Source organism: Bombina bombina, chromosome 3, assembly GCF_027579735.1.
Source record: "Bombina bombina isolate aBomBom1 chromosome 3, aBomBom1.pri, whole genome shotgun sequence".
In the NCBI taxonomy this organism is placed as follows: domain Eukaryota; kingdom Metazoa; phylum Chordata; class Amphibia; order Anura; family Bombinatoridae; genus Bombina; species Bombina bombina.
In genome coordinates this window covers 976,402,516-976,415,275 of record NC_069501.1, presented here as the reverse complement: position 1 = coordinate 976,415,275, position 12,760 = coordinate 976,402,516, and the positions used below count along the sequence as shown (strand labels likewise).

Sequence of the window (12,760 nt, the reverse complement as noted above, 5' to 3'; positions counted from 1 at the left end):
AAACTACAGTCACCACTGCACCCTATGGTTTTCCTTTCTCTGCATGTTTTCGGTCGAATGACTGGTAATGGCAGTTAGGGGAGGAGCTATATAGCAGCTCTGCTGGGTGAATCCTCTTGCACTTCCTGTTGGGGAGGAGTTAATATCCCATAAGTAATGGATGATCCGTGGACTGGATACACTACAAGAGAAATAAATTTATCAGGTAAGCATAAATTATGTTTTCATGATTCAGATAGAGCATGCCAATCTTCAGCAACTTTCTTTCCTGTGGCATGGAGATTCCACAATTTCATTCTAATTACTAGTGGAAATTTAAAGGGACATACCAGTCAAAATATAAATGCACATAGATTAATTACATCTTTGAATAGAAACATATTTGCAATATACATGTATTGGCAAAAATGCTTCTAGTAAAAGTTATCACTTTTTTAGTGTTAGTATTTTTCTCTGCACGTGCATGTGAAGTATAGCTATATATTGTCACTGCACCCACATTTTAAATATTGCAGCTGCTCATATCATCACTGGGGCTTGTATCATGTCAGAAATTAACAAATTGAGTCATTACCATATGGTACAAGCACGTTTGGCTCTCTGAGAAAGTGCTGTGTTTAAAATGCTGGTGCACTGTGCATACTTAAATACACTTTTGAAACAACTATAGCTTTTATTAGAAGCATTTTTGCTAATGCATGTATATTACAAAATTGCTTCTGTTCAATACCGAAATGCACCCATGTGGTTTCCAATTTTGGCTGGAATATCCCTTTAACTCCCTTTATCTCCTGGCCAGCAGGAGGAAGCAAAGAACACCCCATCAGAGCTGTTGTGTCACTTCCCTTACCCATAATCCCCAGTCATTCTCTTTGCCTCTATTACAGGATGATGTGCCAAGATGGTGTCTGAAAATTGTAATCCTTTTATGGGTACTTTTCCCTGCAAGCAAGGATTGGGGTGTTGCTGTGTCCATGTCAATCTCTTTAGTAAGAGTAATGGTGGCTATTAGCAGTTAGAGGTCGGTGAGGTAGTCCCTTACTTTAACTCCAACAATATATGCTTCCCCTTAAATAGAAAACCAGGCTTGGTTACTCTGTTTTTCTTATATCTTCAGGGCCCTGTCAGCGGTCGGATGAGGCTCACAGACCTGAAGCTGCTATGATTGCTCCACAGCAGAAGACCCTGGAGGGTAAGTCCTTAATTACTTCATACAGGACAGGTGTATATATTTGAGGAAGGACGACAATATTAATCAGGGACCTGGTTGGACCTGCTACCCTCAGATAGGGTTTGTATTTTCATTATATAGCCTCTGTTCAGGGATATTTTGCTGCCGAGCAGCTATCTGGCCAGAGTCAGGTATTTTGCTGCATCCAGTCTGTATATATGTTGGTCCGGTGTCTGTGTGACATTTTTGCTTCCACATTTGATCCCTGTATAGTAAGTTAATTCAGACTTATGCTCCTTATAATCTCAACGCTTATGGGGGTTTTATAGTCAACGCTCATTTCAATGTTGTTCCCCCTTTGCAAGGAGCTTATTTGGATACTTATGGAGCTGTTAATTTGAGCGCCTGTTATCTATGAACGTTTATGGCGATTTGCTTCTGGCCGTTATGACTGTTTGTTGTCCCTCCCTCTGCTATCCTAGATCACAGCAGGGTGATCGTTATACTAGTATGTTTTCTATAGGGATTTTTGTACAATTGCACAATTGCATTTCCTGGGAGATGGTGAGCAACTAGAACCGCCATTGTTGACGGCTGTTATACAGCTGATATGTGTTTTATTGCCATTTAGAGACTGTCAGCCTGATCTTTGTAACGATCCTCTGGGTTTTTATGTAAAAAAAAACAAACAAAAAAAACACTGTAGAGATATTTTGTGTTGTAAATATATAAATTGTTGAAGGCTGGCGAAGTAAAGCGGGCTGGTTATTTGGTATCTTTTATTCATGACATGGCGCATTTCATGTAGTGCATTGAGAGAAGGGCCATTTTGTGGGCGTGGCCTATCTCTATACCGCTGTGCTGTTTGTGGCGATCACATTGTGCTCCTTTTCTTCTTATGCCTTTTGCGGGCTAAGTGTTTGGAGTCTCCTAATTACTTGTTGCAATGGAGTTTTTGTAGGAGGTTTATTGGAGTCTTCCGTGTCGATCACTGTTGGTTTACACGGTCATTTTTCAAAAGTTTTTTTTTTTTTCTCTGCAAAATTAGTGTGCCAAAGATTTAGGATTGTTATCCTAGTACAACAGCTGTAAATATTTAATTATTTCTGGAGAACTTCTATGTTAATACTTTGCCACATTTATTAATGTTTTATTACTTTTCCTCATGGCTGTGCTTGCACGCCTCGGAGCTTCTTTCTGAATTTGGTAGTGTGTTTAAGTAATACTGCCCTATTATTCTTCTAACAGTCTCTGTTTATTAAAATATACAGTATTATCTGTAGTTTTTGCTCTGTCATCTTATGCGTTTTTACGATACACATTTTTAGGTGATTACTCGTTGCTATGGAGACTGTTTTTGCTTAATAAAATTTTACTTGTATAGTAAGTCTTCCTTTCTGAGGGTTTGTCGCCATCTTGTGGCAGTTTGATGGAAAGGCATTTTATTGCTCTGCAATTTTAGCCTTTTCTATATGAAGTACCATATACTACTAAATTTTAATGTGTATATGTATTTATATGTGTGTGTATGCTTGTATATATGTGGGTGTGTGTGTGTATATATTGTTTTTACTCTAATTTAGAGTATATTACTTGGGACCTCAGTAGAGTGTTTGGCATTTATAGAACTTTTTCTAAGTTCTTTATTTTTGTCCAGGTTAGGTTTACCCTAGGACTGGTTTCTTCATACTGTTTAAATAATATTTCCTCTCATGTTGAAGAGTTTTCCGGATAAGGATGACGGAATCCTATATTTCCCTATATCTTTTACCTCGGTCCCTAGATATATTCTTCCTCATATAGAGGTATTTTATACCATGTTGATAGTATCATATACCGATGTGACTCTTAATTTCTCAGAAGGACAGAGTATTGAGGTGATTGTGATATATATGTCTGACGTATTTTTATTTTCCCCTCTTCGCTAGTTTTTTGAGGACTCTAATAATTCTATATTTTTTATAGAAATGTTTTTTTACTCATATTGAGATGGTATCCTAGTGTTTTTAGACACTAGTATATTTTTCATGTTTGGTTTATAAGGATTCTATGTTATATTCCCCTCTTATTGAGATGATTTTCTCTGTCTGTAACCAGAGTCTAACTGCTATGGTTTCCAACAATGGTTTAGTGGTATGTGAGAAAAAAGAGGTGGTGCCCAAGCATCCAGATAAATACCTCTAGCTATGCACAAAAGGCCTCCTAGCTGGCCAAATGGAAACGGAAATGATATGGAGTGTGTACACAGCGCCCAAGGCCAAGGTTTGAAGGGAAATAGGAGCTTGTCAATATATGGGTAGGGATACATGTGGAGAGTGGATTGAGGTTAAGATGTTTATTCAGTGTAGAATAAAACTGGAACAATATAATAAAGAAGTTAAACTTAAAAAAATTCTCTGATTGTACACACATGAGTCAATGGTTAATATTGAGAGTAAATCAAGGATCCAGGTTGTTGGTCTAAAAAAAATTGAAAATTAAGTCTGAGTGCTGAGTGGTAACACCAATATTCACAATATGATGTGAATTAATTTACGATGACCATGAAATGGTGGTGGCAATGATCGTGGCGATAGTAAAATTTTTCAATAGGATACGGGCTGGGTTAAGTGTACAAACCTGTGGGTCTGAGACAGGTGATTGTGAGATGCTTGTGTGAACTTACGTGAAAAAATCCACGTGGATGGGTGTAAAAAATGTGAACAATAACACAGATATTGGAACAAATCAACGTGAAAAAATGGTGATACCTGAAGTCAAATGCAAAACAAAAAAGTCTTAAGGTGAATGTAAATCCATCAGAAAAAATTATAAAAAAAATACAAACACAAATGTCAATAAAATGTGAATCCATCCATAAAAAATATCTGTGTGTAAAAAAATCCCAAATGTCAAATTGAAATAACCAACTTGTATGTTTTGATAGAAGTGGTCCTCAGATGAAGTCCTGGATATTATCCAGTTGCTTAAAATCGTCCTTTAAATTGTCCCTATAAAAGATAATTTGATGGTGTAGATTGTACAACAGTTAAAATATAAAAGAAATAGTGCTTACCAGCTGGGTAATGCTGGGTTATATATGGATAATGTGATAAGCATTATGTTTGCTTATTGTGTCCTTTTTTTTTTTCCTACTGTTCTTTTATTTGGTTTAGGGATCTTTAACATTTTCATGTTTTTATCCCTTTTTTTTTATAGTAGACATATATCTTAATATAGTTATATGCAGTATTCTGCTTATCCTTATATTCTCTTTGTTTTTAGGGACCCTTTAGTTTTATCAGTGGTTTTCATTTTCTACTGATATAAATGTTTCTTGGTATCAGCAAATCATCTGAGTGATTTAAGCAACTATTTTATCTAGTTGCTGCAGTTTTTCTTGCATGGCTTCTATATTATGCTCAGACAATGGAACAGAATTCTCTTTGTCCTCTCTAAGGACAAGTCTGAGTTTCAATGAGAAGACTCTCCATTTAGATGGATTTTCCAGGATCATCTGTCTCGGGGTTCAAGACCATAAGTGGCACATCAGCAAGGAAACAGCCCAATATGCTGATGAACCTGATTTTGCTTCCGGAGACCATCTTGGGCGATTGTGTCCCCCAGATACCAGACTGTCAGGCTGGGGAGGGGGTTCATTCAAGGTTCACATGAACAACATTCCTTTTTGCTCGGTTTCATCTGAGACCCCTACAGTTGAGCAGACTCAGACTATGGAACATTGTCCCCTCGGATCTCTTGTAGAGGATATCTCTGGATCCACTAGCAAGAGAATCTGTTTTTGGTGGATTTCGCAGGACCATCTGTCTAAGGGTACAGGCTGCTTGTGACCATGGACAACAGCTTCTCGGGCTGGAGAGCTGTTTGGGGTTATTTAAAGGCTCAGGGTCTTTGGATTTGAGAGGAGTTTTTTCTTCTTTTCCCATTAATATCTTAGATTTTAAGGTAATCAATACTTTATCAGCCTGACCTCAACTAGCTTTGTTCTGGTTTATCAGATTTCTATCGGTCATTTTCTACTCAGTGGCATACATCAATCACCAGGAAGGAACTCTGAGTTCCTTAGCTATGAAGGAAGTGACTCCCATTCTCCAGTGGGATGAGTCTCTCTCTAGCCTCCTCTCTGCCATTCTCATCCCAGGGGTGGACAACTGGGAAGCAGATTCTCTGAGCAGGCAGACTTTTCATCCAGGGGAGTGGGCTCTCCACCCAGAGGTTTTTACAATGATTACTCTCAGGTAGTGAGTTCCAGGGGTTGGATATGATGGCGTCACGTCTAAAAACCATGCTTTCAAAGTACCGTTCAAGGTTAAGAGATCCACAAGCCACTCTGATAGATGCTCTGGCCCGGTGCCTTGGAACTTCAGTCTGACATACTTGTTCCCCCCCGTTTGCTCTTCTTCCTCAAGTCATTGCTCGTATCTAGCAGAAGAGGTCTTCTGTGATTCTAATAGCTCCTGCCGGGCATCGCAGGATCTGGTTCGTGGATCTGGTGAAGATGTCATCTCTTCCCCCTTGGAGGTTTCCTCTGAGGAATGACTTTCTACTTCAGAGTCCATTCCTCCACCCAAATCTAGATTTTCTGAATCTGAATGCTTGGAGATTGAACGCCTAGTCTTGCCAATGGCTAGGCGTGCTTTTTTTCTGAGAAGGTTATTAATCTGTGCTTCAGGCTCGTAAGCCTGTTACTCGTACGATTTACCTTAAGGTATGGTGTAAATAGCTGTATTGGTGTGAATCAAAAGGTTTTCTCTTTTTCTTCAGGAGGGCCTGGAGAAGGGTTTGCAGTCAGTACCTCTGAAGGGTCAGGTTACTGCACTGTCTATCTTTTGCACAAATGTTTGACAGATCTGCCAGATGTTCAATCTTTTGTTCAGGCTTTGGTCAGAATCAGGCCAGTGTTTAAACTTGTTGCTACTCCCTGGAGCCTTAACCTTGTTAAAGTTTGCAGCAGGCTTAGTTTAAGCCTATGCATTTGGTTGATATAAATTTGTTATTGTGGAAAGCTTTGTTTCGACTTGATATTTCGTCTGCAGAGTTTCCGAGCTTTCAGATATGCAGTGGGATTCCCCTTACCTTTTTTTTAATGTGGATAAGGCGGTACTTCATACTAATTGGGATTTCTTCCCAGAATGGTATTGGATCGCATCATCTATCAAGAAATTGTTGTTCCTTTCTTTTGTTTGAATCCTTCTTCTCAGATGGAACATCTGTTAAACAACCTTGATGTTGTGCGTGCTCAAATTTTATCCACAGGCAACTAAAGATTTTTAGCAGTCTTCTGCACTGTTCATTGTTTTCGATGGTAAGCGTAAAAGTCAGAAGTACACTTCTACTGCAATTTCTCTCTGGTTAAGAAGTGTTTTCTGATTTAGTATATGAGACAGCTGGACATCAGCCTCCTGAGAGACTTACGGCTCATTTTACTAGGGCTTTCTCGTTTTCCAGGGCTTTCAAGAATAAAGCATCTGTAGAGCAATTCTGCAAGGCGGCCACTTGGTGGTCTTTGCATACTTTTTCCAAATTCTATAAACTTGATACTTTTGCCTCGTCTGAGGCTTCCTTTGGGGAAAAAAGTTATTCAAGCAGTGGTGCCTTCTGTTTAGGTCCGCCTGTCTTGTTCTCCCTCCCTTTCATTCTGTGTCCTCTGGCTTGGGTATTGGTTCCCACTAGTAATTGGAATGAAACCGTGGACTCTCCATGCCACAGTAAAGAAAACAAAATTTATGCTTACCTGAAAAAAAATTTCTTTCCAGGCATGGAGAGTCCATGACCCGCCCTTATTTACATTTAAGACGGCAACATTTTTGGTAGAAATCTCAGGCACCTCTATACCTTTATCATTTTCTATTTTCCTTCGGCCGAATGACTGGGGATTATGGTTAAGGGAAGTGACACTTAACAGCTCTGCTGGGATGCTCTTTACCTCCTCCTGCCTGCCAGGAGTTGAATTCCCACTAGTAATTGGAATGAAATCGTGGACTCTCCATGCCCTGAAATTAAGACATTTATCAGGTAAGCATAAATTTTGTTTTCTGTTACTTTTATCAATTCTTCTTCGTTTTCTTGGTATCTTTATTTGAAAAACAAGAATGTAAGATTAGGAGCTGGACCATTTTTGGTTCAGCACCTGAGTAGCATTTGTGGATTGGTGTCTAAATGTAGCCATCAATCAGCAAGCGCTACATAGGTGCTGAACCAAAAATGTGCCAGCTCCTAAGCTTACATTCTTGTTTTTTCAAATAGATACCAAGAGAACGAAGAATAATTGATAACAGGAGTAAATTAGAAAGTTGCTTAAAATTGCATGCTCTATCTGATTCATGAAAGTTTTTTTTGTCTAGACTATCCCTTTAAGCATTTGGGAAAGAGGGTGGGCGTATGTCTATTATAATAATGTAACTAGCATTGGTTTTTGGTTGTTTGACTAGTTTTGAAAACTAAGCATCAATGACTAAACATATTTTTGTATTCACATTTTGTAGAATTTGTGGTGACCTATTTTGGTTTTAGTCTGATTATGGACCTCCTTAAGTTCCACTTCTTTTATTTTAACTGCAGAGCTACCTAAAATGGAGAGCACAGACATCCAACAACTGCTGAAGGATGTGCTAGGCTCATCAGAACAGGAACAGAATTGCTCCACTGGCAGAGCAGATGTGTCATCCACAGCTGGCACTACTGCTCTGCACCAGCGGCCCTTCCTTCATGGTATGTCTGTAAAATTAAGATTGGGGTCTTTTCTCCAGTGGAGAATGAATACACTCAATGCACTTATTCTTTTTTTTCTTTCTTTTTTTTTTTTTTTTATATATATTAAATAGTGAAGGCTCAATTTTTTTTTTTATACGCATATATCATAAATAAGATAAAAAGTATTTTTTTTATTTTTTTTTATTTAACGTATGTATCGTAAATGTCAATAAATTTAAACTATTTTCATGTGTATCTTTTCTTTAGAGTCTTTTTCCCAGCCTGGATTTATGGAAAACAGGTAGGTGTTTTAGAAGGGTTTGCCATTGTTTACCCTTTTTTATACTTCCCAGGAGTAACTCTTGGAGCTATAGTTCTAAAATAGTTTGGAACATTTCATGCATCACGTATTGTGACAAAATAAAATTGATGATTTTTTTTTTTAATAGGGACAGGAGTGGTTTATTCAGCCCTGAACACTGCGACACTGACGGTTCCTGGACAACAGCCTCTACACCAACCACACCAACTACAGAAGGGGACACTGATGGTCTTTCATATAATCAGCGAAGTCTACAGCGCTGGGAGAAAGATGAAGAGTTAGGGGAGCTTTCCACTATATCACCTGTTCTGTATGCTAACAAGAACTTCCCTAATCTCAAGCAGGACTACCCAGGTGGGCATCTTTAATGACATAATTTACCTATTAGGGCATTGCTGTCATCCAGGGAACAGTTTACACTATGATTTCTATGCGTAATAATAATTATAATAATATAGAACACTACCCTCTAGGACTAATTTAATTTAATTTAGTCTTTTATAATTTTAATTTAATTTAGTCTTTTATAATCTCTCTTTTCCAATTTGATAGATTGGAATACTCGTTGCAAACAAATTATGAAGCTTTGGCGGAAAGTTCCAGCACCAGACAAAGCTCCCTATTTGGTATGTTTTCTGCATTAATTTTGTTTTGGGAACTGCGTATATAGCCAACAGATATTACTCTGAGCGCGTATTAAATTTTGATTGAGTATCTTAAACCATCACTCGTGAAAGATGTCATGGAAATGCAATATTTAGTTTTTTTTCCATAAATTTTGCAGGGCTTCCTATTAACACAAACTAGCTCGCTCTCCAGTATTAGAATGCAATGCATTTATAATCACCTAGGATCAAGTGTAAGGTTGACTTTGGGTTGGACCCTTCTTTGTTGGGCTTTGGGGTGCTGTTTTTAAAAGAATCTGGGGTTATTTTGGTTTTTGGAACAATTGGATTTTCAGAAACTGTGACATATTTTCAATGTTCTTGAGTTATTTATATATGAATATATATATTTTTTGTCCTTAGCAAAAAGCCAAAGACAATCGAGCAGCACACAGGATCAGCAAAGTTCAGAAGGTTGGTATTGTAGTTGTAGCCTGTGTTAAGAATCTTTGTGTGCATTCTCTTAAGATGGAAAATTGTTTGCAGATGCCTATCCTGCTGCGAAAACATCAACATATAAGGAATGTTTTTATTTCTCTTGTAAGGTGTATCCAGTCCACGGATCATCCATTACTTGTGGGATATTCTCCTTCCCAACAGGAAGTTGCAAGAGGATCACCCACAGCAGAGCTGATATATAGCTCCTCCCCTAACTGCCATATCCAGTCATTCTCTTGCAACTCTCAACAAGCATGGAGGTAGTAAGAGAGAAGTGGTGTAACGTAGTGGTTTTTTTACTTCAATCAAAAGTTTATTTTAAATGGTACCGGAGTTGTACTATTTTGTCCCAGGCAGAAAATAGAAGAAGAATCTGCCTGTGATTTCTATGATCTTAGCAGGTTGTAACTAAGATCCATTGCTGTTCTCACACATGACTGAAGAGAGAGGTAACTTCAGCGGGGGAATGGCGTGCAGGTTATCCTGCTATGAGGTATGTGCAGTTAAAAAGTTTTTTAGAAGATGTGAAATGCTAGAGAATGCTGCTGATACCAGATTTATGTAAGGTAAGCCTGAATACAGTGATTTAATAGCGACTGGTATCATGCTTACTTTCTGAGGTAATACTCTTATAGATTTGCAATATAAAACGTTTGCTGGCATGTTTAAACATTTTTATATATACTTTGGTGATAAAACTTTATTGGGGCCTAGTTTTTTTCCACATGGCTGGCTTAAATTTGCCTAGAAACAGTTTCCTGAGGCTTTCCACTGTGTTACTATGAGTGGGAGGGGCCTAATTAAGCGCTTTTTTGCGCAGTAACTTTTACAGACTCAGACATCCAGCTTCCTCCAGGAGTCCCCTGAATGCAATAGGACCTCTCTCAAGGGATAGGTCCAAATCAAGGGCCAAACAGTCTAATTTTCGTGCCTTTCGAAACTTCAAGGCGAGTGCGGCATCAACTTCCTCTATTGCAAAACAAGAGGGAACTTTTGCCCAGTCCAAGTCGGTCTGGAGACCTAACCAGACCTGGAACAAAGGGAAGCAGGCCAAAAAGCCTGCTGCTTGCCCCTTAGACAGCATGAAGTATCAGCCCCCTATCCGGTAACGGATCTAGTAGGGGGCAGACTTTCGCTCTTCGCCCAGGCTTGGGCAAGAGATGTCCAGGATCCCTGGGATTTGGAAATTGTATCCCAGGGATGTCTTCTGGACTTCAAAGCTTCTCCTCCAAAAGGGAGATTTCACCTTTCACAATTATCTACAAACCAGATAAAGAGAGAGGCATTTTTACACTGTGTTCAAGACCTCCTAGTTATGGGAGTGATCCACCCAGTTCCAAAGGAGGAACAGGGACAAGGATTCTATTCAAATCTGTTTGTGGTTCCCAAAAAAGAGGGAACCTTCAGACCAATCTTAGATCTCAAGATCTTAAACAAATTTCTCAGGGTCCCATCATTCAAGATGGAGACTATTCGTACCATCCTGCCTATGATCCAGGAGGGTCAATACATGACTACAGTGGATTTAAAGGATGCGTATCTTCTCATTCCAATACACAAAGATCATCGGTTTCTCAGGTTTGCCTTCCTAGACAGGCATTACCAGTTTGTAGCTCTTCCATTTGGGTTAGCTACAGCCCCAAGAATATTTACGAAGGTTCTGGGGTCACTTCTGGCGGTCCTAAGGCCGCGGGGAATAGCAGTGGCCCCTTATTTAGACGACATTCTGATACAGGCGTCAAATTTCAAAATTGCCAAGTCTCATACGGACATAGTTCTGGCATTTCTGAGGTCGCATGGGTGGAAAGTGAACGAAGAAAAGAGTTCTCTATCCCCTCACAAGAGTATCCTTTCTGGGAACTCTAATAGATTCTGTAGAAATGAGGATTTACCCGACAGAGACCAGGTTATCAAAACTTCTAAATTCCTGCCGTGTTCTTTATTCCACTCCTCGCCCTTCGGTGGCTCAGTGTATGGAAGTAATCGGCTTAATGGTAGCGGCAATGGACATAGTGCCGTTAGCCCGCCTACATCTCAGACCGCTGCAACTCTGCATGCTCAGCCAGTTGAATGGGGATTACACAGATTTGTCCCCTCTACTAAATCTGGATCAAGAGACCAGGGATTCTCTTCTCTGGTGGCTATCTCGGGTCCATCTGTCCAAAGGTATGATCTTTCGCAGGCCAGATTGGACAATAGTAACTACAGATGCCAGCCTTCTAGGCTGGGGGGCAGTCTTACAGACTCCCTAAAGGCTCAGGGATCGTGGACTCAGGAGGAGACACTCCTTCCGATAAACATTCTGGAACTAAGAGCGATATTCAATGCTCTTCAGGCTTGGCCTCAGCTAGCGACAATGAGGTTCATAAGATTTCAGTCGGACAACATCACGACTGTGGCTTACATCAACCATCAAGGGGGAACAAGGAGTTCCCTAGCGATGTTAGAAGTCTCAAAGATAATTCGCTGGGCAGAGATTCACTCTTGCCACCTATCAGCTATCCATATCCCAGGTGTAGAGAACTGGGAGGCGGATTTTCTAAGTCGACAGACTTTTCATCCGGGGGAGTGGGAACTCCATCCGGAGGTGTTTGCACAATTGATTCATCGTTGGGGCAAACCAGAACTGGATCTCATGGCGTCTCGCCAGAACGCCAAACTTCCTTGTTACGGATCCAGGTCCAGGGACCCCAAGGCAACGCTGATAGATGCTCTAGCAGCGCCTTGGTCCTCCAACCTGGCTTATGTGTTTCCACCGTTTCCTCTGCTCCCTCGTCTGATTGCCAAAATCAAGCAGGAGAGAGCATCGGTGATCTTGATAGCGCCTGCGTGGCCACGCAGGACTTGGTATGCAGATCTGGTGGACATGTCATCCTTTCCACCATGGACTTTGCCGCTGAGACAGGACCTTCTACTTCAAGGTCCTTTCAACCATCCAAATCTAATTTCTCTGAGGCTGACTGCCTGGAGATTGAACGCTTTATTTTATCAAAGCGTGGTTTCTCCGAGTCAGTCATTGACACCTTAATTCAGGCTCGAAAGCCTGTCACCAGGAAAATCTATCATAAGATATGGCGTAAATATCTATTGGTGTTGAATACAAGGGCTACTCATGGAGTAAGGTCAGGATTCCCAGGATATTATCTTTTCTCCAAGAAGGATTGGAGAAAGGATTGTCAGCTAGTTCCTTTAAAGGGACAGATTTCTGCTCTGTCCTTTTGCACAAGCGTCTGGCGGATGTTCCAGACGTTCAGGCATTTTTTCAGGCTTTAGTTAGAATCAAGCCTGTGTTTAAACCTGTTGCTCCACCTTGGAGCTTAAATTTGGTTCTTAAAGTTCTTCAGGGGGTTCCGTTTGAACCTCTTCATTCCATAGATATCAAACTTTTATCTTGGAAAGTTCTTTTTTTGGTAGCTATTTCCTCGGCTCATAGAATTTCAGAGTTATCTGCCTTACATTGTTATTCTCCTT

The 12,760-nt window shown here is 40.0% G+C and overlaps 1 protein-coding gene across 3 annotated transcripts in view; it reads left to right on the top strand.

The window, feature by feature from the left end:
• Positions 1-12,760, top strand: part of KMT2D (lysine methyltransferase 2D) — a 948,037-nt gene that overhangs the window by 137,212 nt on the left and 798,065 nt on the right. For all 3 annotated transcript variants that reach the window (XM_053708073.1, XM_053708075.1, XM_053708074.1), the window contains 5 exons: positions 7,733-7,882; positions 8,132-8,165; positions 8,314-8,540; positions 8,739-8,812; positions 9,215-9,265. In XM_053708073.1, the coding sequence (XP_053564048.1) occupies positions 7,733-7,882; positions 8,132-8,165; positions 8,314-8,540; positions 8,739-8,812; positions 9,215-9,265 (536 nt within the window). The remainder of the gene's footprint in view (positions 1-7,732; positions 7,883-8,131; positions 8,166-8,313; positions 8,541-8,738; positions 8,813-9,214; positions 9,266-12,760) is intronic.